Here is a 23,819-nt window from a genome sequence, read left to right as displayed (position 1 = left end):
ATAGGCCGGTTAGTTTAACGTCTGTGGTAGGTAAAATGTTAGAATCCGTCATTAAGGAGGAAATTGCGAGGCATCTTGAAGGGAATTGCTTGATAGGGCAGACGCAACACGGTTTCATTAAAGGGAAGTCGTGTCCGACAAATTTACTGGAGTTCTATGAGGATGTGTCTAGGGCAGTGGATAGAGGAGAGCCGGTGGATGTGGTCTTTCTGGATTTTCAGAAGGCGTTTGACAAGGTACCTCACAAGAGGTTATTGCAGAAGGTCAGGGGACATGGAGTTGGGGGTAGGGTGTTAGCGTGGATAGAGGATTGGTTGTCAAATAGGAGGCAGAGAGTGGGGGTCAATGGGTGCTATTCGGATTGGCGGTTGGTGACTAGTGGGGTGCCCCAGGGGTTGGTGCTGGGGCCTCAGCTATTTACCATTTATATAGATGATCTGGAGGAGGGAACCGAGTGTAGGGTGTCGAAATTTGCTGATGACACCAAGATTGGGGGAAAGGCAAATTGTGCGGAGGGTGTGGAGAGTCTGCAGAAGGATCTAGATAGGCTGGGCGAATGGGCCAGGAAATGGCAAATGGAATTTAATGTTGGCAAGTGTGAGGTGGTCCACTTTGGTAGGAAGAATGGTAGGAAGGACTATTACTTACGTGGCGAAAAACTGCAGCAGGCGATGGTGCAGAGGGACCTCGGGGTCCTTGTGCATGAGTCGCAAAAACCCAGCTTGCAGGTGCAGCAGGTGGTCAGGAAGGCGAATGGGATGCTGGCCTTCATAGCGAGGAGGATTGAATATAAAAGTAGGGAGGTCTTGCTGCAGCTGTATAGGGCATTGGTGAGGCCGCAGCTGGAGTACTGTGTGCAGTTTTGGGCGCCGCACCTGTGCAAGGATATTTTGGCCTTGGAGGGAGTGCAGAGGAGGTTTACTAGGCTGATACCGGAGTTGAGGGGGTTGAGCTATGAGGAGAGGCTGAATAAACTAGGCTTGTACTCGTTAGAGTTTGGAAGAATGAGGGGAGATCTCATTGAGACGTATAAGATGATGAATGGGATGGATAGGATAGAGGTGGAGAGACTCTTCCCACTCAAAAAAGACAGTAGGACTAGGGGGCACAGCCTCAAGATAAAGGGGAGGCGGTTTAGAACGGAGTTGAGGAGGAACTTCTTCACTCAAAGGGTGGTGAATCTCTGGAATTCTCTGCCCGTTGAAGTGGTGGAGGCTACCTCACTAAATATTTTTAAGACGCGGGTTGATGGGTTTTTGATAAGCGAGGGGATTAAGGGTTATGGGGAGAGGGCGGGAAAGTGGAACTGAGCAGCGACAGATCAGCCATGATCTTATTGAATGGCGGGGCAGGCTCGAAGGGCTAGATGGCCTACTCCTGCTCCTATTTCTTATGTTCTTGTGTGCTTACGACTAAAACCTGGTGTTGTCAGACTTTTTACTGTCAGGATGATTAGCAGGGTAAATGTGTTGGGTTATGGGGATAGGGCCTGAAGTGGGGTTGTTGTCAGTGCAGGCTCGATGGGCCGACTGGTCTCCTTCTGCACGGTCGGGATTCTAAGAATCTAACCTCTTCAACTTGCACTCATCAGGACAAATGCGAGAACATCAAATTTCACGTGATGAGAATAATTTATAGTATAGCAATGTATGAACATATCATGCAAAGTGTCTCTCTTTTCAACAATATCCAAGCTAAAATTACAGTGGAGATGGCAGGGCCGGTACAATTATAACATTTGGACAGGTGCATGGTTATGGGCCAAATGCAGACAAATGGGACTGGTTCAGTTTAGGAAACCTGGCTGGCTTGTGTTGAAGGGCCTGTTTTCCCGCCTGTTTGTCTCTGTAAACCCCAAAGGATCAAATTAAATTTTCCCCCAAAAATAAAGAGTATTCCAGAACTGGCTACCTGACTGAACATCCCAATAGCCATAGTAACATGGTTACCAGGGCAACATCTCCAGCAGCCAATCCAGGCGAGGGAGCAGCAGGAGCAACCAATGGGGAGCGAGCTTACTGCCGAGGGGTCGATCTTTCCATGACGTGCGGGTGGAAGCCGGATTCCTATTGGAGGAGGGCGCGTCACGTGACCTTTCCCGCTGACGGCCTTCGTCACCATAGGAACCACCTCCCTTTCTCCGCGGCCATGGCGCTCACCCGAGCTGGGAGAACGGATGACTTCCAACGTTCAGCCAGCCGGCGGGACGGTGAGTCGGGGGACTTTTCCCTTCCCCTCAGCACCCCTCTCTCCCTCCAGACAGCCCCACAAGAAAACTCCTGAGGGGAGGCAGTTGATGCCGGTCGGGAGGTTTCCGACCCCGCGGCGTTTGTTAAAATATATATATAAAAAAAACGGTGGGGGGAAAAGATGCTATCGGCGTGAGGCGACTAGGCCCTGAGCGGCGGCTACCACGTGCCCCTCGGGGAGTGACCAATGGGCGGGGGTGATACTGGAGGCGGCGGAGCCAATGGGAAGGTTGGAGGGGGTGGGGTGGGCGGAGCGGGCTGGCAGTGGCTGCGGGGGGAGGGGAAAGTGGAGGGGGGGGGATTGTGCGTCGCTGAAGCGGGCGGAGAGAGAGCGCCATGGCGCGGTATTGTCTGATCCGAGTGTAGGCGGACAAACAGCCGGCAGGGGGGTTGAGTGGGGAGGGAGGGAGGACAGTGAAGAGGTAACGGGGGTGGGGGGGGGGGTTGGTGGAGAGCCCGGGAGAGAGAGAGAGAAGAGGAAAGTGAGGAAGAGCCGTCGCCATCGCCGCCCATGAGAGGAGCCAACCCGCAGCCGAGCCGCGGGAGAGATGACAGCAGAGCCGCGCAGGTACTTTCCGGGCGCCGGCCGGTCGGCCGGCCTGCCGAGGGGTGGGGGAAGGAGGGAAAGGAAGAAGCGGCCCGCCCCTCCCTCCACACAGTTAGTTTCGTCGCTGTGGTTCTCCTGGATTGATTGGGCCGGGGAGGTTGTTGTGAAGGAGGCCGCCATGTCTCCCTTTCACCCCCCCCTCCCTCCCTCCGTGACTGCATCCCGTTGAAGGCCGGATTTTAAAAAATGGCGGCCTGGTTGCCTCCGGTGCACGTCCAGCCCCCGCCTCCTCCAGCCGGCTTTACCCGGCTGCCGTGTCGGGGGGTCACACTTAGCAAACCGCTTGGAAATCCCCAATCACATACACGTTGGGTTTTTTTTTTCAAAGGCTGAGCGACCATCTTTTTAAGTTTGGCATCACCCGCTCACGCACGTACACATACACACATACAGATATCTATATGTTTGTGTGGGTACAGCGGATGTGGTGTTTGGGAGATACTGTTGCTCACTCACTCACTCTGTGGAGTAGAGTTGCTGTGAGTGGAGGCTGATAGTGATGCCAAACGTCACTTTGAGTGGACAGTTTTTTCGGATTCTCCATTTTGAATCTCAAACTGGCTATTTTTTTTTTGCAAGCTTGGTGTTAGACCCGAACAACTTTGGTTTTTACCCAATCCCCTTGTTCTGTTTGTTTTTTCTTTAAGTGCACATTTCAGTTAGGTGTTGATCTTTTTTGTAACTGCTGCATTAAAGTTAGATGTTCAACGTGCAACTGCAGTTACGTATAATTTCAAAATATAAACGAGGAGTATAAATAAATGAAGCAAGATTCAATTTATTATCTAAAGTTTTACATTTCAAATGTCAGCAGTATGTCCCTCCAGGTGCAGAGTTGATATAAATGTAAACAATAGCCTTGTCTTACGAGATGGAAAGCTGGCACTGATTAAGATTGGATGAAAGCGTACTGGTTATTGTACGTCTTGAGAATTTGGAGGTTATGCTTTTAAGAATTATATATTTGTCATGTTTCCTGCAAGTGATATGTTTAGAATTCAGATCTGTTTCGCAGGGTGCCCATTTGTATAGGCAAACCTTTAATAGGTGGTTGTATAAGATAAGTATTCATTTAGACGTGGTGTGTTTGTTTAAACAGAGCTAATGCATTTGTGTTTACTTAGGTTCCCCTGGAGTATGAATAGAGTTTTGATTAGGTTGATTGATAGGAATAGAGTCGCGTGTTTAACTAAGCTTGTATACAAGCAGTTGTTGCCTGAAAAAATGTCTGTATTTTCAAAGGCTTTCTGGAAGTTCCAAAACCCGGTAATCTAAGTCAAGCCAAGTATGCCTATGTTTTACTAACTAATTTTAAATGGGCGGGGGGTTTAATCTATAAGATGAATACTGCTTGAATTGGTTAGCATTATTTTATGCTTGATTATTGTCCCAGGTAGGCTTACATTAACACTGCAATGAAGTTACTGTGAAAATTCCCTAGTTGCCATACCCTGGTGCCTGCTTAGGTACACAGAATTCAGCATGGCCAATATATCTAACCAGCACATCTTTTGGAATGTGGAAGGAAACCAGAGTGAGCACCTGGAGGAAACCCACGCAGACGCGGAGAACTTGCAAACTCCGCACAGACAGTGACCCAAGCCGGGAATTGAACCAGGGTCCCTGGTACTGAGGCAGCAGTGCTAACCACTGCCTCTGTGCTGCCCCAAGACTTGTGTTTTGTTGTGTTGAAGTATTGGTAAAAGATAAGCTGATGTGCCTAGTGCGGTGGATAGAGGGGAACCGGTGGATGTGGTGTTTCTTGATTTTCGGAAGGCGTTTGACAAGTTGCCGCACAAGAGGTTGTTACAGAAGGTTAGGGGGCATGGAGTTGGGGGTAGGGTGTTAGCGTGGATAGGGGATTGGCTGTCTAATAGGAGGCAGAGAGTGGGTGCTGTTCAGATTGGCGGTTGGTGACTAGTGGAGTGCCCCAGGGATCGGTGCTGGGGCCTCAGCTATTTACCATTTTTATAGATGATCTGGAGGAGGGGACCAAGTGTAAGGTGTTGAAATTTGCTGATGACACAAAGATTGGTGGAACGGCAAATTGTGCGGAGGGTGTGGAAAGTCTGCAGAGGGATCTAGATAGGCTGGGCGAATGGGCAAATGGAATTTAATGTTGGCAAGTGAGGTTGTCCACTTTGGTAGGAATAATGGTAGGAAGGACTACTACTTACATGGCGAAAAGCTGCAGCATGCTACGGTGCAGAGGGACCTCAGGGTCCTTGTGCATGAGTCGCAAAAACCCAGCCTGCAGGTGCAGCAGGTGGTCAGGAAGGCGAATGGGATGCTGGCCTTCATAGCGAGAGGGATTGAATATATAAGTAGGGAGGTCTTGCTGCAACTGTACAGGGCACTGGTGAGGCCGCAGCTGGAGTACTGTGTGCAGTTTTGGTCACTGCACTTACGCAAGGATATTTTGCCCTTGGAGGAAGTGCAGAGGAGGTTCACTAGGCTGATACCAGAGTTGAGGGGGTTGAGCTATGAGGAGAGGCTGAATAAACTAGGCTTGTACTCGTTAGAGTTTAGAAGGATGAGGGGAGATCTCATTGAGATGTACAAGATGATGAATGGGATGGATAGGGTAGAGGTGGAGAGGCTCTTCCTGCTCAGAAAGGACAGTAGGACTAGAGGGCACAGCCTTAAGATAAGGGGGGGACAGTTTAGAACGGAGTTGAGGAGGAACTTCTTCACTCAAAGGGTGGTGAATCTCTGGAATTCTCTGCCCATTGAAGTGGTGGAGGCTGCCTCGCTAAATATATTTAAGACGCGGGTAGATAGGTTTTTGGTAGGCAAGGGGATTAAGGGTTATGGGGAGAGGGCGGGAAAGTGGAACTGAGCCACTTCAGATCAGCCATGATCTTATTGAATGGCAGGGCAGGCTCGAAGGGCTAGATGGCCTACTCCTGCTCCTATTTCTTATGTTCTAATTCATTTGTTATAGTTAAACCATGTTGTTAAAGTTTATTTTGATAAAAGCTGCCTAGTTTGTCTTCAGAATTGTGTCTGGGGTGAAATTTGTTTCGAATCGAGAGAGAATAACTGAGGGAAATGTAGGGCCTGTTAGATACTAGAGAATAGTCTATGTGCTGTTGCAGTGGATGTGGATAAAGTTAAATACCTTGCTGTCTTCACAAAAGAGGGAATTGTGGTTAAGGGGAAAAGTAAAATATTGGACGGAGGATGAACATTATAGATGAGAAAGTAGCCAGAGGTTTGAAAGTTGATATACCAGAAGACCTGAATTAAATATATCCCATGTTGTTAAAATAACCAAGGAAGGTGCTCTGACCATCATATTTCAAGAGTACTGCTAACATACAGTTTTAAAAAGAGAGCAAAGAATAATCTGAGTAATTATAGATGCCTTCACTTCAGGCACTGCGGCACCGTCCAAATTTGACTACTCCTGAAATGAGACGAGTCAACCTGCCTTGTTTAAATTTAAACAAAAGCTTGGTATTTAACTGTTCACTATGCATGCTCTATGCTAAAGCCTCTACCAGTCAGTTACTTGCCAACCAGCACTGTCTTCTAAGTTGGTATAAATTTTTGTTCCTTTTTGAGATTTGATATTTTGTGAATCTGTCCTGCTGAGTGCAACATGAAAAACTTAATATTCAAGTTCTGTGCTACTATGTGCCTAACATTTAGAAAGACATATGTTCATTAAGGATAGCCATCAGCATGAATTGAAGTGAAAATTGACCTGATTAATTCATTTGAATTTTTTTGAAATCAGGGCTGAAGAGGACAGTGTGGTGTGGTCTCCTTGGATTTCAGTAAAGCTTTTGACAAGGTCCCATGTGGCAGGTTGGTCAAAAAAAGGAACGCCTTTGGGACCTGAGAGAGTGGCAAATTGGATCCAAGATTGGCTTAGCGATAGGAAACAAAGGGTAATTAATGCTTGATTGAGGTGGGGGTGGTTTGCAATTGGAAGTCTGTAACCAATGGAGTTTTGATGTGGAGATGCTGGCGTTGACTTTTTACCAGTGGAGTTTTGCAGGCTTCAGTGCTGGGTCCTTTGTTTTTTGTCACTTGCATAAATGATTTAGATTCAAATATAGGGGTATGCTGAAGATACAAAAATTGGCCGTGTGGTACAGTGAGACTGTTTTAGAATAACCAGGACTGCAGGAAGGTATGGGTGGTCTGGTCTGTTGGATAGGATAATGGAATTCAATCCAGTAATGCCTGAGGTAATGTATTTTTGGTGGTGAGAGCAAGGTGAGAGAAAATTGCAAGAGCAGAAAGCTCATGCTAGAATTGTATTCAACACTAGTTGGGCAGCAGTTTGAGTACTGCATATAGTTATGGTCACCATATTACAAGAAAGATGTGATTGCACTGGAGAAAGTGTAGAGATTTAAAGGACTGTTTTCAGGATTAGAAAATTTTCATAGAATCACTGCAGTGCAAAAGAGGCCATTAGGCCCATCATAACCTGCGCTGGCCGCAATACCATCCTGGCCCCTATCCCTGTAACGCTTTGCATTTGCCTTGCTAATCTCCCTGATGTTAAGGGGCAATTGAGTATGATCAATTAACCCAGCCTATGTTTCTTTGGAGTGTGGGAGAAAGCCCATGCAGACATTGTTATTGAGTTATAAGGAGAGGCTTGACAGACTGGGACTTTTTTCTCTGGAGCGTAGAAGGCTGAGAGATCTATAAAATAATGAGGGGCATAGATCAGCTAGAAAGTCAATATCTTTTCCCAAAGGTAAGGGAGCCTAAAACTAGAGGGCATAGGTTTAAGGTTAGAGGGGAGAGATACAAAAGTGCTGAGAGGCAATTTTTTGAAGGTGGTGAGTTCTTGAAAAAAGCTGCCAGAGGTAGTAGTACGGGCGGGTACAATTTTGCCTTTTAAAAAGCATTTACAGTTAGATGGGTATAGAGGGATGTGGGCCAAATGCAGGCAATTGGGATTAGCTTAGGGCTTAAAGAAAAGGGCAGTGTGGGCAAGTTGGGCCGAAGAGCCTGTTCCATGCTGTGAACCTTTGACTCTGTGACATGGGGAGAATGTGCAAAACTCCACACAGTTGCCTGTGGTTGGAATTGAACCTGGGTCGCTGGTGCTGAGAAGCAGCAGTGCAGCCCTAGGCTATGAGGAAAGATCAGGTAAATTGGGATTACTTCCATGAGTGTCACTGATTTGAGGGACCTGGATAGAGCAAATTGTGATGGTCTGTTTATCTTACAAAGGAATCTAAACTAGAGGACATAGTTTTAAACTAATTGGTGAATTAGTGGGGAAATGAGGAATTTCCTTTTTTCCAGAGACAGTTAAGGATTGTAAATTCACTGCCTGAGGGTGCTAGGGCAGAGGTGTATCATTTTTAATACCTATTTGAATGTCTGCTTGAAGAGCTATGATGTGCAGGATTACGAAGGGCCTATAGCAAGAACGTGGGATTAGGTTGACTAGTGCTATATCAGTCTCCAAGAATGTGATGGTCCAAGTGATGTCTTGTGTTGGAAATTTTGTGATCACATTCTCAGAAACAAAAATAGGTAGTTCACGTTTGTCTTGTCAGTGTTATGTCCATATAAAGGATGATTTTTAAAAAATGTGGTCCACAGTTTAAGCCAGTATTTTCATTATAAAATCTCTCCACTACCTCCCCTAAACTGTATCCTTGGATAAAACATTCCAGTCCTGGAAACATCCTTGTAAATCTCCTCTGTGTGTTCTCCATTGCAATTTCTGGTGCCCCACAAAGTGTGTCCTCCGTCCCCTACTGTACACCTATGACTGGCCAAATTCCCCTCCAACTCGATTTTCAAGTTTGCTGATGACAGCACCATAGTGGGTCAAATGTCAAACGACGACAAGACGGAGTGCAAAAATGAGAGAAAATCTAGTGAACTGGTGTGGTGAACGTAATCGCTCTGTGTCAACAAAGTGAAGGAAGTAGTCATCGACTTCAGGAAGCATAATGGCGAATGTGCCCCTGTCAACATTAATTGGAGAACAGAAATGGAAATGGTCGAGAGCTTCAAATTTTTAGATGTCCAGATCACCAACAACGTGTCCTGGTCCCCCCCATGCCGACAATACAGTTAAGAAAGTTCATCAATGCCTCTACTTTCTTGTAAAACTGAGGAAATTTGGCATGTCTGCTACAACTCTCAGCAACTTTTGCAGATGCATTCCTTCTGGTTGTATCACAGCTTGATATGGTTCCTGTTCTGTCCAAGACCGCAAGAAACTACAGAGGATCACGAATGAAGCCCAGTTCATCATGCAAGTCAAACTCCCACCCATTGACTCTGTCTGTACCGTCTACTGCCTCGGAAAAGCAGCCAGCATAATTAAGGACCCCAATCGTCCTGGACATATACTCTTCCACCTTCTGTCAGGAAAAAGATACTAAAGTCTGAGGACATGTACCATCTGACTCAACTGCTTCTTCCCTACTGCCATCAGACTTTTGAATGGACCTACCTTGCACTAAGTTGATCTTTCCCTGCATCCTAGCTATGACTGTAACACTACATTCTGCCCTTTTGTTTCCTTTATGAATGCTATACTTTGTATTGTGGGCAACGTACTTTTCACTGTATTCTAATACATGTCACAGATCAAATCAATTGCACCTTTTCTGGAGTGTGACTAGAACTACTCAAATAGTGGTGTAACTGATGTATATAGTTCTAGTAAACTGTCCTACTCTTGTAGTGTACGCCTGAATTCCACTTTTCTACTCAACTGACCAGACCTCCACTAACAACAGGATGTAATTAGATGATGGGTTTATATTGAAAAATTTCATTATAGATTCTTATATCTGGTAGTATAAGATTTTTAATTTTGAGTTACCTCCTGTGACATGTGACAAATCAAACCAGTACAGTCCTCATACAAGTTTGGACAACAATAGGTCCAGGATGTTCAAATGTAAGTCCCCATTTTGAAATCAGGTGTAGTCACTTATATTTCCATTGTGTGGAATTTCATGAGAACTACATTATAAACAGGCTAATCAACTTAACTCATCTATGCTGGTGATAATATTTCACACCAAGTAAAATCAAGGAGAGCCCAGAGCTATCTTAAATACATGAAGAGCAAGAGGATAATGAATAGCTAACACAGAGCAACAAGATTCCCGTGTGTGGTGGCAGAAGAGGTGGAAATGACACTTTCAATCTGCCTTCACAAAGTATGGGCTGATACTGTTCTTGTAGTTGAACCTCGAGCTGAACCTACGAGGGAGCAAGCTATCTTAGATCTGGTGTTGTGTAACGAGGCAGGTAGAATTAGGGATCTTCTTGTGAAGGATCCTCTTGGGACGAGTGATCATAGTATGGTTGAATTTCTGATGCAGATGGAGGATGAGAAAGTAGGGTCCCGAACCTGTGTCCTCTGTTTGAACAGAGGGGAGTATGATAGGATGAGAGCGGAATTGGCGAATGTAGATTGGGGGCGCAGATTGGTTGGTAGGACGGCTGAGGAACAGTGGAAGATTTTTAAGGAGGTCTTTTTCGCTACTCAGCAGAAATATATTCTGATGGTAAAGAAGGACGGTAGGAGAAGGGATACCAGCTGTGGTTATCGAAGGAAATAAAGGAGAGTATTAAATTAAAAGCTGATGCGTTCAAAGTGGCTAAAAATAGTGGGCGATTAGAAGATTGGGAAAGATTTAAAAATCAACAAAGAATGACTAAGAAGGTGATAAAGGAAAAATAGAGTATGAAGTTAAACTAGCACTAAATATAAAAAATGACAGTAAAAGTTTTTACAAATATATAAAGAAGAGGAGGTTGGCTAGAGTGAATGTTGGACCCTTAGAGGATGAGAGGGGGGATTTAGTGGTGGGCGATGAGGAAATGGCTGAGGCTTTAAATAAGTCTTTTTTGCCTTGGTCTTCACGGAGGAGGGCACGAATTGTTTGCCGGTTATTAAAGATAGAAGGATGGTAGGAGTTGAGGACCTAAATGTGGTTACTATCACCAGAGTGGTAGTGCTTGATAGACTAATGGGACTGAAGGTAGACAAGTCCCCAGGACTGGATGGATTGCACCCCAGGGTTCTGAAAGAAATGGCAGAGGTGATTGTAGATGCATTAGTAATTATCTATCAAAATTCGCTGGCCTCCAGGGAAGTGCCGGAAGATTGGAAAACGGCTACTGTTTAAAAAAGGTAGCAGACAAAAGGCGAGGAATTATAGGCCGGTTAGTTTAACGTCTGTAGTTGGAAAAATGCTAGAATCCGTCATCAAAGAAGAAATAGCGAGGCACCTAGAAAAAAGTGGTTTGATCGAGCAGGCGCAGCACGGATTTGTTAAGGGGAAGTTGTGTTTGACGAATTTATTGGATTCCTATGAGGATGTGACTAGTGCGGTAGACAGAGGGGATCCGGTGGATGTGGTGTTTTTAGATTTCCAAAAGGCATTTGATAAGGTGCCTCACAAAAGGTTGCTATAGAAGGTTAGGGTGCATGGAGTTGGGGGTAAGGTATTAACGTGGATAGAGCATTAGCTAATAGGAAGCAGAGAGTAGCTATCAAGGGGCGCTATTCTAGTTGGTGGTTGGTGACTAGTGGAGTGCTGCAGGGATCAGTGCTGGGGCCTCAACTATTTACCATTTAGATGATCTGGAGGTGGGGGCTGAGTGTAGGGTGATGAAATTTGCTGATGACACAAAGATGAGTGGAAAAGCAAGTTGCATGAAGGGTTAATGGCAAATGGAATTTAATGTTGGCAAGTGCGAGGTGGTCCACTTTGGTAGGAATAATGGTAGGAAGGATTATTACTTACGTGGAGAAAAACTGCAGCAGGCGACGGTGCAGAGGGACCTCGGGGTCCTTGTGCATGAGTCGCAAAAACCCAGCTTGCAGGTGCAGCAGGTGGTCAGGAAGGCGAATGGGATGCTGGCCTTCATTGCGAGGGGGATTGAATATAAAAGTAGGGAGATCTTGCTGCAGCTGTATAGGGCATTGGTGAGGCCGCAGCTGGAGTACTGTGTGCAGTTTTGGTTGCCGTACTTACGCAAGGATGTTTTGGCCTTGGAGGGAGTGCAGAGGAGGTTTACTAGGCTGATGCCGGAGTTGAGGGGGTTGAGCTGTGAGGAGAGGCTGAATAAACTAGGCTTGTACTCGTTAGAGTTTAGAAGAATGAGGGGAGATCTCATTGAGACGTATAAGATGATGAATGGGATGGATAGGATAGAGGTGGAGAGACTCTTCCTGCTCAGAAAGGATAGTAGGACTAGGGGGCACAGCCTCAAGATAAAGGGGGAGCGGTTTAGAACAGAGTTGAGGAAGAACTTCTTCACTCAAAGGGTGGTGAATCTCTGGAATTCTCTGCCCGTTGAAGTGGTGGAGGCTACCTCGCTAAATATTTTTAAGACGCGGGTTGATGGGTTTTTGATGAGAGGGGATTAAGGGTTATGGGGAGAGGGCGGGAATGTGGAACTGAGCCATGACAGATCAGCCATGATCTTATTGAATGGTGGGGCAGGCTCGAAGGGCTAGATGGCCTACTCCTGCTCCTATTTCTTATGTTCTTATGTGTGGAAAGTCTGCAGAGAGATCTGGATAGGCTGAGTGAGTGGGCGAGGACCTGGCAGATGGAGCATAATGTTAGCAAGTGTGAGGTTATCCACTTTGGCAGAAATAATAGCAGGAGAGATTATTATTTAAAAGGCGAAAAGCTGCAGCGTGCTACAGTGCGGAGGGACCTGGGGGTCCTTGTGCACAAGTTGCAAAAACCCAGTCTGCAGGTGCAGCAGGTGATCAAGAAGGCGCATGAAATGTTGGCCTTTATAGCGAGAGGGATAGAATATAAAAGTAGGGAGGTCATGCTGCAACTGTACAGGGTACTGGTGAGGCCGCAGCTGGAGTACTGCGTGGAGTTTTGGTCGCCGCACTTGCGGAAGGATATATTGGCCTTGGAGGGAGTGCAGAGGAGGTTCACTAGGCTGATACCAGAGATGAGGGGGTTAGACTATGAAGAGAGACTAAATAGACTGGGTCTGTACTTGTTGGAGTTTAGGAGGATGATGGGGTATCTTATAGAGACATAAGATAATGAAGGGGATGGATAGAGTAGAGGTAGAGAGATTCTTCCTGCTTAGAAAGGATAGCAGGACTAGGTACAGTTTAGATCAAAATTGAGGAGGAACTTCTTCACTCAAAGGGTGGTGAATCTCTGGAATTCTCTGCCCGTTGAAGCGGTGGAGGCTACTTCGCTAAATATATTTAGTCACGGGCAGATAGGGGAATTAAGGGTTATGGGGAGAAAGTGGGAAAGTGGAACTGATCCACTTCAGATCAGCCATGATCTTATTGAAAGGCGGGGCAGGCTCGAAGGGCTAGGTGGCCTACTCCTGCTCCTATTTCTTATGTTCTTAGTTAAGGAAGAGTAATGTGGAGTATTGGGTAGGATAATTATATCAAGTGTGGAAATATTAAGACGTTTATCATTGTGGGTGGGTAAGTGGCCAGTTCCAGATTAAATGTATTCTGGGCTGCTGAGAAATTGGGGGGCTCTTGCTTATTATTTTCCAGCCTCCTCTCTCTCATAAATGTGATGTTGGTGGATTGCTGATGTTGTACCATTGTTTAATAAGGAAGGAAAGGGTGGAGTAGACCAGGGTAATTACAGGCCAGTCAACCTAACCTTGATGAAATGGAAATGAATGGGAAAAAAATTCTGGGGATAATATTCATTGTAATTTAGTAAGACTTGGACTAGTTAAGAACAGTTGCCATGAGTTTCAGGAAACATCATTTTTGACTAATTTGCTTTAATTTTTTGAAGTAACAAGGAAGCTGGTTGATACTTTGGTTGTAGTCTACATAGATTTTAAGATTGATCTTGACAAAATCCCAGATGATAGCTGAGTTAAAAAGAGAGAACAGATGGGATCCAAGACAAATGGCTAATTGCATCCAGATTTGACTGGCAGGAAGCAAAGGGTAATGGTTGGTATGTGTTCTTGTGACAGGGAGGTTGTGGATTTCACAAGGTTTTGTACCAAGTCCCTTGCTTTCTGAAGTATAAATAGTTAGATTTAATTGTTGGGAATATAACTAAGTTTGCAAAGTTGCCTGTGATTGATAGCAAGGAATAATGTAGATTACAAGAAGATCTCAGTGGACTGGTGGGCAGAAAAGTGGTAATTGGAATTCAGTATGAAGAATCTGAGGAGGGCAAACATTGCAAAGGCATACACAATGAATGACAGGCCACTGAAACACATGGACCTTGGAGTGCATGAATGCAAAACCTTAATTGGCAGGATAAGCTGCTAAGGTGATTATAAAAACATAGGTTTTATATATTCTGGAGACACACTTCAAATTCCATTCTGCTTACCTCTTTTACCTTGGCTTCCCCCTGCCCTCGTATTCCCTTTCACTCATGTATATACCCATATCTTCTCGCGTCCATGCTCTCTGCTTCAGCTACTGTGACAGACATGAATATGTGGCATGTGCTGTGCAAGACATTTTTTATTCGATCTGTAAGTGGCTATCTTTACGGATTTTTTTAAGTTGGACTCAGCCACAAGTGGATACACTTTACCCTCATCAACTCTATCAAACTCCTTTGTTTTAGAATCCACTTATTGGGTCTTCTCTCTCCTAATCAGACTTGATCTTTTCTGATAGTTGCACTTCCAATTTTGGAACTTCCTCAAGTCTTTTCTATTTTTCTGATACTTTTACTCATTTTGTCGTGTGAATCACGAAAGTTTAGTATGTGGGTGCAGCAAGTAATTGAGAAAGCTAATAGAATATTATGGTTTGCTTTTAATTCATGTATGGGACATAGGTGTCACTGGCTGGCCAGCATTGATTGCCCGTCCCTCGTTGCCAGAGGATAATTGAGAGACAACCATGTTGTTGTGGCTCTGGAGTCACATGTAAGTCAGACCAGGTGAGGATGGCAGATTTCCTTCCCTAAAGGACATTAGTGAGCCAGATGGTTTTTTTCCTGACAATTGACAATGGTTTCATGGTCATCTTTAGATTCTTAATTGCAGATTTTTTTTATTGAATTCAAATTTCACCATCTGCCATGGCGGGATTTGATCCAGTGTTGCCCGAACGTAGCTGAGTTGCTGGATTAATAGTCTAGTGATAATATCAGTAGGCCATTGCCTTGTGATATTTCTCAGAGAAATGGAATATAAAAATAAGAAAATTATGCTTCAGTTCGACAGGGTGTGGTGAGACCACATCTGGAGTACTGCATAAAGTATTCGTCTCATTTAAGAGAAGGTTTACTGGACTAATACCTGGATTATGTGGGTTTTCTTCCGTCCAGCTTGTATCCGCTGGAATTTAGAGTAAGAGGTGGTTTCATTGCAACAAATAAGAGATTCTTGATAAACATGTGAAAAGTTATGGGTAGGCAGGAGGATCAGCCTTGACCTTATTGAATGGCAGAGCAGGCTCAAGGGGCTAAGTGGCATACTCCTAATTTCTATGTTCATATAGTAGCTAGAATTGTGAGTCTAACTGATATAAATTTTATGTTACTTCTGGATTCTATTACTCTACTGCACTTGTGGACTAGTAAAGTGAATCACTTTACATTTTGTCATCAGTTTTAATTTGCCTTTTATCAACCTACTTTACAATCCCCTTTGGTGTTTTGTAATTTGTTTATTATTGTCACAAGTAGGCTTACATTGGCACTGCAGTGAAGTTTTGTGTGGGTTCCTGATTGCCACAGTTCAACACCTGTTTGGGTACACTGAGGGACAGTTTAGCATGGGCAATGCACCTAACCCTGTCTTTCAGAAGGTGGGTGGGGGCTGGAGCACGTGGGAGAGGCCTGCGCAGATGTGGGGAAGGCATATGGACCTTACGCAGGTGGTACTGGATAACTTGCATAACTTTATTACCACCTTATGCAGGTGGTAATAAACACCACTAGCTTTCGGCATTTGCCCCTTTGTCAGTTGAGCACTCACCTGACGAAGGGGCAAACCCTGAAAGCTAGTGACGTTTACTACCAAATAAACCTGTTGGACTTTAACCTGATGTTGTGAGACTTCTTACTCCAGTTACTAAAGCAGCAGTCTGTCACCACCCTCTGTCTCCTACTGCAAAGCCAATTATGAATCCATCTTGTCAGATCACCCTGTATCACATGTATTAGCCTTCTTAATAAGTCTCCCATGTGGGTAATTTGGTTTCAACAAACTTTGACAATATGCTTCGAATTTGGGCTGAAGTCATCTCTGCACAGTGAAGAGAACATTGCAGAGACCATCAGGCACTATAACTTGCTGCCAGTCCAAAAAGCTTCAAACTTCTAATAGTTATTTGTTTTGTGGATTTCTTTTAATCCATGCTATTACAAGGCCCCTGATGGTGCACCCCCTGACTGTTGCTATAAATCTTCTATCATGGCACCTTGTCAGATATTTTCTGGACGTCTGTGCCACCTGCACTGCATTGCCCCATGTGACTCTTTCTGTTGGCACTTCAAATAATTCCACAAGCTTATTTAAGCATTAGAAGAATCTCCTAATGACTGTTTCATTATCTTGAGATGTTTTGGTATCTGAACTTTTAGCAAAGACGTTAGTGTCTTTTATACCACTACCATTAAACTCATTGTTCTGTAGTTCCCTGTGTTACTTATGAGAAATTAGGTGCCATCTGATCTTTTTTCCACTGAGCTAAATTGTAGAAAATTTGACTTAGGAAAGCAGAGCATTGCATCCATCATTTTGTTGAATAAAGGTAGGACCTCCTTTTGGTGTATATTGTGCGTGTAATTTTCTTTAACTATTTCTGTGACTTCTCATCTATTAAGTAACGAGGTGATGAATAATTTGCCAATCTCTGCATTTAGCAGAGTCTGAGTTGAGCAGATACTTGACCTTGAAGTCTGAATTTCTGGACAATAAAAGTCCAGATAATCAATCTGAGACTGCTGCTGTCACTGGAAACAATCTGTATGAAGAACAATAATTCTGAAGAGCATATGCAAAGATGGGCCAAATGGTCCCCCTGTTGTATTCTATAATTCTAAACAACGGTAATTTCACTGAACAAAGTCTTCTCATTGTTCCAACAGGAAAATACTCTGCAGAGCATTTTTCACCCACAGGGTGGTATCTTGTACCAAAACAAACGCTGATGCTGCATAGCACCACCGAGTGTTTGAAGTTAGTCCTACAGCAGCATAATTGTATTTGTCTTCATTAGATTTCAAAGGAAATATTTCCGGCCTTGGATTTCAGGAGTAAACTATGGAAATATGACGTCTATTCTCCAATCCTCTTGTGAAGCAGTTGATGCGTTGTAGGGCTACGTTTAAATGGATGCCTGTTGCCTTTCCCTATCATGGACACGCGTCCTTTGTTTGAACAGAGGGGAGTACGGTAGGATGAGAGAGGAATTGGCGAATGTGGACTGGGGGAGCACGTTGGAAGGTAGGTCTGCTGAGGAGCAGTGGAGGATTTTTAAGGAGATCTTTCTTGGTGCTCAGCAGAAATTTATTCCGATGGTCAAAAAGGACCGTAGGAGGAGAGGTAATCAGCCGTGGATAACGAAGGAGGTGAAGGAAAGTGTTAAATTAAAAGCAGAGGCGTTTAGAGTAGCTAAGAGTAGTGGGCGAGAAGAGGATTGGGAGAGGTTTAAATGTCAACAAAGATTGACAAAGAAATTGATAAAGAAGGGTAGGATAAACTATGAAGCTGGGCTACCGCTTAATATAAAAAAGGATAGCAAGAGTTTTTATAAGTATATAAAAAGGAAGAGGCTGGCTAGGGTGAACGTTGGACCCTTAGAGGATGAGAAGGGGGACTTAGTGGTAGGGGATGGGGAAATGGCTGAGGTCTTGAATAACTTTTTTGTTTCGGTCTTCACGGAGGAGGATGTGAATAATTTGCCGGGTGTTAGAGATGGAACGGTGGTAGGACTGGAGGGTCTCAATGACATTACTGTTACTAGAGAGGTGGTGCTCGACAGACTGGAGGGACTGATTGTGGACAAGTCCCCAGGACCGGATGGAATGCATCCGAGGGTTCTGAAAGAAATGGCGGAGGTGATAGTAGATGCCTTGGTGATTATTTTCCAGACGTCGCTGGATTCCGGGGAAGTGCCGGAAGATTGGAAAGCGACTAATGTTACGCCGTTGTTTAAGAAGGGTGCCAGGCAAAAGGCGGGGAATTATAGGCCGGTTAGTTTAACGTCTGTTGTAGGTAAAATGTTAGAATCCGTCATCAAGGAAGAAATAGCGAGGCATCTTGAGGGGAATTGCTTGATAGAGCAGACGCAGCACGGTTTCGTTAAGGGGAAGTCGTGTCTGACAAATTTACTGGAGTTCTATGAGGATGTGTCGAGGGCGATGGATAGAGGAGAGCCGGTGGATGTGGTCTTTCTGGATTTTCAGAAGGCGTTTGACAGGGTACCTCAAGAGGTTATTGCAGAAGGTCAGGGGACATGGAGTTGGGGGTAGGGTGTTAGCGTGGATAGAGGACTGGTTGTCAAATAGGAGGCAGAGAGTCGGGGTCAATGGGTGCACCAAGATTGGTGGAAAGGCAAATTGTGCGGAGGGTGTGGAGAGTCTGCAGAAGGATCTAGATAGGCTGGGCGAATGGGCCAGGAACTGGCAAATGGAATTTAATGTTGGCAAGTGCGAGGTGGTCCACTTTGGTAGGAATAATGGTAGGAAGGATTATTACTTGCGTGGAGAACAACTGCAGCAGGCGGCGGTGCAGAGGGACCTCGGGGTCCTTGTGCATGAGTCGCAAAAACCCAGCTTGCAGATGCAGCAGGTGGTCAGGAAGGCGGATGGGATGCTGGCCTTCATAGTGAGGGGGATTGAATATAAAAGTAGGGAGATCTTGCTGCAGCTGTATAGGGCATTGGTGAGGCTGCAGCTGGAGTACTGTGTGCAGTTTTGGGTGCCGTACTTACACAAGGATATTTTGGCCTTGGAGGGAGTGCAGAGGAGGTTTACTAGGCTGATGCCGGAGTTGAGGGGGTTGAGCTATGAGGAGAGGCTGAATAAACTAGGCTTGTACTCGTTAGAGTTCAGAAGAATGAGGGGAGATCTCATTGAGACGTATAAGATGATGAATGGGATGGATAGGATAGAGGTGGAGAGAGTCTTCCCGCTCAGAAAGGACAGTAGGACGAGGGGGCACAGCCTCAAGATAAAGGGGGGGCGGTTTAGAACGGAGTTGAGGAAGAACGTCTTCACTCAAAGGGTGGGGAATCTCTGGAATTCTCTGCCTATTGAAGTGGTGGAGGCTACCTCGCTAAATATTTTTAAGAAGAGGGTTGATGGGTTTTTGATAAGAGAAGGAATTAAGGGTTATGGGGAGAGGGCGGGAATGTGGAACTGAGCCACGACAGATCAACCATGATCTTATTGAATGGCGGGGCAGACTCGAAGGGCCAGCTGGCCTACTCCTGCTCCTATTTCTTATGTCCTTATGATGTGGAGATGCCAGCGTTGGACTGGGATAAACACACAAGAAGTTTCTCAACACCAGGTTAAAGTCCAATTATTTGGTAGCAAAATCCACTTACTTTTGGATTTCACTAGTGGATTTTGCTACCAAATAAACCTGCTGGACTTTAACCTAGTGTTGTGAGATTTCTTACTGTATTTACCCCAGTCCAGCACTGGCATCTCCACATCATGACTACCATCGACACTGCAAACTGCCGGCTTCAAGTGGAAACAATCTCCAGGAAGATCTTGCATATTGATACAGACGTCAAGTTTCTACAAAGGTGCAAGATAAAGCTAGTGGATTTTGCCAGCAAATAAACCTGTTGGACTTTAACCTGGTGTTGTGAAACTTCTTACTTACGGCCTTTCCATGTCACCAGGAGTCAATTTTCATGCATCAAGATTGATCTTGTCACTTTTTCATGCTGGGAATTCTGGCATCCAAGGGAGACAATGGTGTTGTGGTAATCTCACTGTGCTAGTAATCCAGAAGCTCAGAAGTGGGTTTTAATAAATCTGGAATTGGAAAGCTTGCTAGTAATAGTGACCATGAAACCATTAATTGTCATAAACCATCAGCCATCCTTAACTGGTTCAAGACATGTGACTGCAGACTCTCAGCAATGTGGTTGATTCTTCATTGTCCTACGAAATGGCCGCATAAGCGACCAAGGACAGTTAGGGGTGGGTTACAAATGCAATATCCACATCCCATGAAAGAACACAAGTAAAAAGATGCCTGCTGTTCTTGAAAAAACTATAATGTCCCTCCTATTGCATTTGCTGAGATCAGCTTATTTGTCAGGGCTGTTGTCTTAACTAGCTGATCCATCAAAGCAATTTTAAAACTTTTCTTGCTTTTGTATCTGTCACCATTTTATTTTTGTTGCAAGAATGCTTGGAATGATGGCAATATTCTCCCTTTTGAGTTTGAAGGTTCAGAGTCTGTTCTTGGACTTGGTGTAGTCATGGAACTGAATTGTTGAAGCTCACTTTTGGATACAAAATGTTAAATTGAGGGAATTTTTTCAGGCAAATGCAGAAGATTTTGGTGCATTTTACGAAGACGAGGAGTTCTGCGTTGACCAGTACTAATTCTGACAAACTTGAGACCTTGCTAAAGGAACATAGTTTAGTAGACAAACCAAATTGATTTTGAAGTTATGTGACATCCAGAGATGTCAGAAAATGGAAGTTCTTTTGTCGCTGCTTGTCTTTGCTAGTGTATATGATCTGTACCATTTCAGTATTACATAATTTAATGGTCCTATTATTTTCCTACGTTTTCTGAATGACTTGTAAAAGCTTTGTGTTCCCCTTTGTTGATTTAGCACAACTTACCTCAATGCAGTAACATCAAGTATTTATTATCCATTGAATTTTAAAACATTTTATTATCAAAGGCTTACTTAGTGGCTCAATGCACCATTTATCCAGTATGTGTGAGGATGAATAAACATTCCTTTAGTCCTTTTTAGTTGATGATTTGGAGGTGCGCGTATCTGTTCTAAGATGTTTGTGCTGCAGTTTGACATTGGGCAAGAACTGCAGAGGTTTGGGTATCTATTTTGTTTTTAAATTTTTCTCAATCTTTCGTCCCTGACCCTGGAACAGTATTAAATAGTTTACTCTCTATGATCCTATGAAGCCTATTACCTACTGTTTCAGCATAGCCTGCTTGTCTTCCCTGCTTCTGTAGTACCAAACCAGCCTTGTGCCCTGATGGTTTAGAGTTATGTTGAGGTCTGCTACTTGTTGATCTTGATGTACTCACCTGTTGTATTTTGTTGACGCCCATTGTTGCCCCAAGCCTTGTTTGTTACCTTGCTGGCAGTTCAATGCGCAAAGTTCTACGGTTGGGCAAAGGTTGAAGAGAAAGGTCAGTTTAATAAATGATAGGACTGTTCAGATGACAACAAAGAAGAAGCTGTTCTTGAATCTGCAGGTACATGTTTTCAGACTTTATCTTTTCCTGACGGAAAAAGGTAGGAGAGAGTATTTGCGGGTAGTGCGGGGTCCTTGATAATGCTGACTGCTTTCCCAACGCAACAGGAAATGTAGATGGAGTCGATGAAAGGACAAGGGTTGCATTCACAATCCTTTGTAGTTCCTTCTGGTCTTCGTCAGAACAGGAGCCATACAAAGCTGTGATAAATTTGGATAGGGTGCTATCTACGGTACATCTGTTTTAAAAAAAAATTGGCAAGAGTCATAGTGGACATGCCAAATTTCCTTAGCCTTCTGAGAAAGTAGAAGTGTTAGTGTGCTTTCTTGTCTATAGCATCAGCAGGGAGGACAGATTGGTGATCTGAACACTTAGAAAGTTGAAGCTCTTGACCACCTCTGCTTCAGCACTGTTGATAAAATCAAGGGCGTGTTCTCCACTATGTTCCCTGAAGTCAATGACTATCTCCGTTTTGCTACCGTTGAGAGAGATTATTGTCGTCGCCATTTGATTAGGTTCTCTCTTTCCTGGACTCTGTCTCATTGAGATTTGACCCACCACAGTGATATCATCAAACTTGAAAATGGAGTTGGAAAAGATTATAGTAAAGGACTGAATGCCACTTTGCAGAGCATTGGTGTTGTTGCCTTTCCTTAATGATTGACATCTTAAGCCATAGGCTGAAGGAACCAGTTGCGGAGGGGAGAGCAGAGTCCTAGGCCATGGATTTTGGATGAGAGTTTTGCAGGAAAAATGGTGTTGAAGGCTGAGCTGTCATCAATAAGTTGGAGTCTTGACATGTCTCCTTGTTATCCAAGGGTTCCAGGGTTGAGTGTAGGGCCGGGGAGATGATGCCTGCTGTGGTGAACGGTACTGGATCAGGCCACCTGGAAGACTGGAGTTGGTGTTCCATGACCAACTCTTTTAAGCACTTCACAATGATGGATGTCAGCCACTGGGTAGTAGTCAGTCATTCAGGTATGCTGCTGGAATTTTCTTTGCTACTGCGATGATGATCGTCATCTTGAAACAGGTAGAAACCTCAGATTGGAGTAAGGAAAGATTAAAGACCTCTGCGAATACCCCCATCAGCTGATTCGTGCAGGATCTAAGTGCTTGGCCGGGGACAGTTGCTTTCTGTGAGTTAACTTTAAAGAATGCCAATCTGATGTTGATCCTGGATACTGGTGCAACTGAGGTTGGGGTGGATGATATCCTCCTACTAGCCTTTTGCTCAAAATGAGAATGCACTGAGCTCATCAGGGAAGGATGTATTGTTGCCAACAATTCTACTCGTCTTCACCTTGTAGCTGTTGTATCATGTAGAGCTTGTGTGATATTGTACCATTGAGAGGTTTTTTCAAACGTGATTTCTGCAGCTCACAGCTTCAGTGGTTTCTTCGTTCTTGGCTTCAATGATGTCATCATTGTTGGCTTAACTGGAAATGTCCTTTTATTGTTACTTAAGTGACTTAGGGTTGTTTGTGTTTACTCTGATTAGTTTTACAGTCCTGCATTATTAGGGTGGTCATGTGTTTTTGGACAGTTTTTTAAAAATTTCAGTTTGGAGATGCAGGTTTGAGTTCATTTTAGAAGGGACAGCAAGATAAGTGTTTTCTCCCCCTCCTTGTTTTGGAAATTCTGTTGTTTTCCTGAAGAGAGACAATCTGCTGCTGTTGGAGGTTGGACCAGAATTTCTCTGGTGTTTTGGGAAGCTGCCTTGTCAAACTGTTCGGAGTGAATGTAGAGAAGGGCAGAATTCAACTTAAGGACTCGATTTCCATTATCATGTGAGCATAGACTTTGCTTTTTTGAACTTGTGAAAAGGGTTTTGCATATGGCAAGGGTTTTGGTTTCATTGAAACACATTGGATACCTTTTGTTAAGGGTTACACATTAGTGATTGTTTTGTTTCTTGCTTGTAATAAAAATTCTTGCTAATTTTCTTACTATACATATTAAGTATATTCGTTTGATAAAAACCTCCCTAGTCAGTCATTTGAATTGAACCTGAAGTAAAGCCTATCATGCTTATCAAAGCCAAATTCTTGATGCAAAATTTGTGATCCAGGGCTCCATAAAGCACTTTGACCTGAACCAACCATACCACTTGCCATAATCGGAGTTCATAAGAACATAACATAAGAACATAAGAAATAGGAGCAGGAGTAGGCCATCTAGCCCTTCGAGCCTGCCCTGCCATTCAATAAGATCATGGCTGATCTGTCGTGGCTCAGTTCCACCATCCCGCCCTCTCCCCATAACCCTTAATCCCCTCTCTTATCAAAAACCCATCAACCCGCGTCTTAAAAATATTTAGCGAGGCAGCCTCCACCACTTCAATGGGCAGAGAATTCCAGAGATTCACCACCCTTTGAGTGAAGAAGTTCCTCCTCAACTCCGTTCTAAACCGCCCCCCTTTTATCTTGAGGCTGTGCCCCCTAGTCCTACTGTCTTTTTTGAGCGGGAAGAGTCTCTCCACCTCTATCCTATCCATCACATTCATTATCTTATACGTCTCAATGAGATCTCCCCTCATTCTTCTAAACTCTAACGAGTACAAGCCCAGTTTATTCAGCCTCTCC

The 23,819-nt window shown here is 44.3% G+C and overlaps 1 protein-coding gene across 5 annotated transcripts in view; it reads left to right on the top strand.

The window, feature by feature from the left end:
- Positions 1 to 2,107: 2,107 nt before the first annotated feature.
- Positions 2,108 to 23,819, top strand: part of atrx (ATRX chromatin remodeler) — a 182,120-nt gene continuing 160,408 nt past the window's right edge. For 2 of the 5 annotated variants that reach the window (XM_080187920.1, XM_080187919.1), the window contains exon 1: positions 2,697 to 2,817. In XM_080187920.1, coding sequence (XP_080044046.1) covers positions 2,798 to 2,817 — 20 coding nt within the window. In that variant the 5' untranslated portion in view covers positions 2,697 to 2,797. Of the gene's footprint in view, positions 2,210 to 2,696; positions 2,818 to 6,649; positions 6,670 to 6,733; positions 6,753 to 23,819 lie in introns of those variants that run through there. The other 3 variants (XM_080187921.1, XM_080187923.1, XM_080187922.1) reach the window with 3 other exon arrangements.

This window comes from Carcharhinus amblyrhynchos, chromosome 4 (genome assembly GCF_965287045.1).
Source record: "Carcharhinus amblyrhynchos chromosome 4, sCarAmb.v2.hapA, whole genome shotgun sequence".
In the NCBI taxonomy this organism is placed as follows: Eukaryota; Metazoa; Chordata; class Chondrichthyes; order Carcharhiniformes; family Carcharhinidae; genus Carcharhinus; species Carcharhinus amblyrhynchos.
This window is presented reverse-complemented; position numbering and strand designations above follow the sequence as displayed.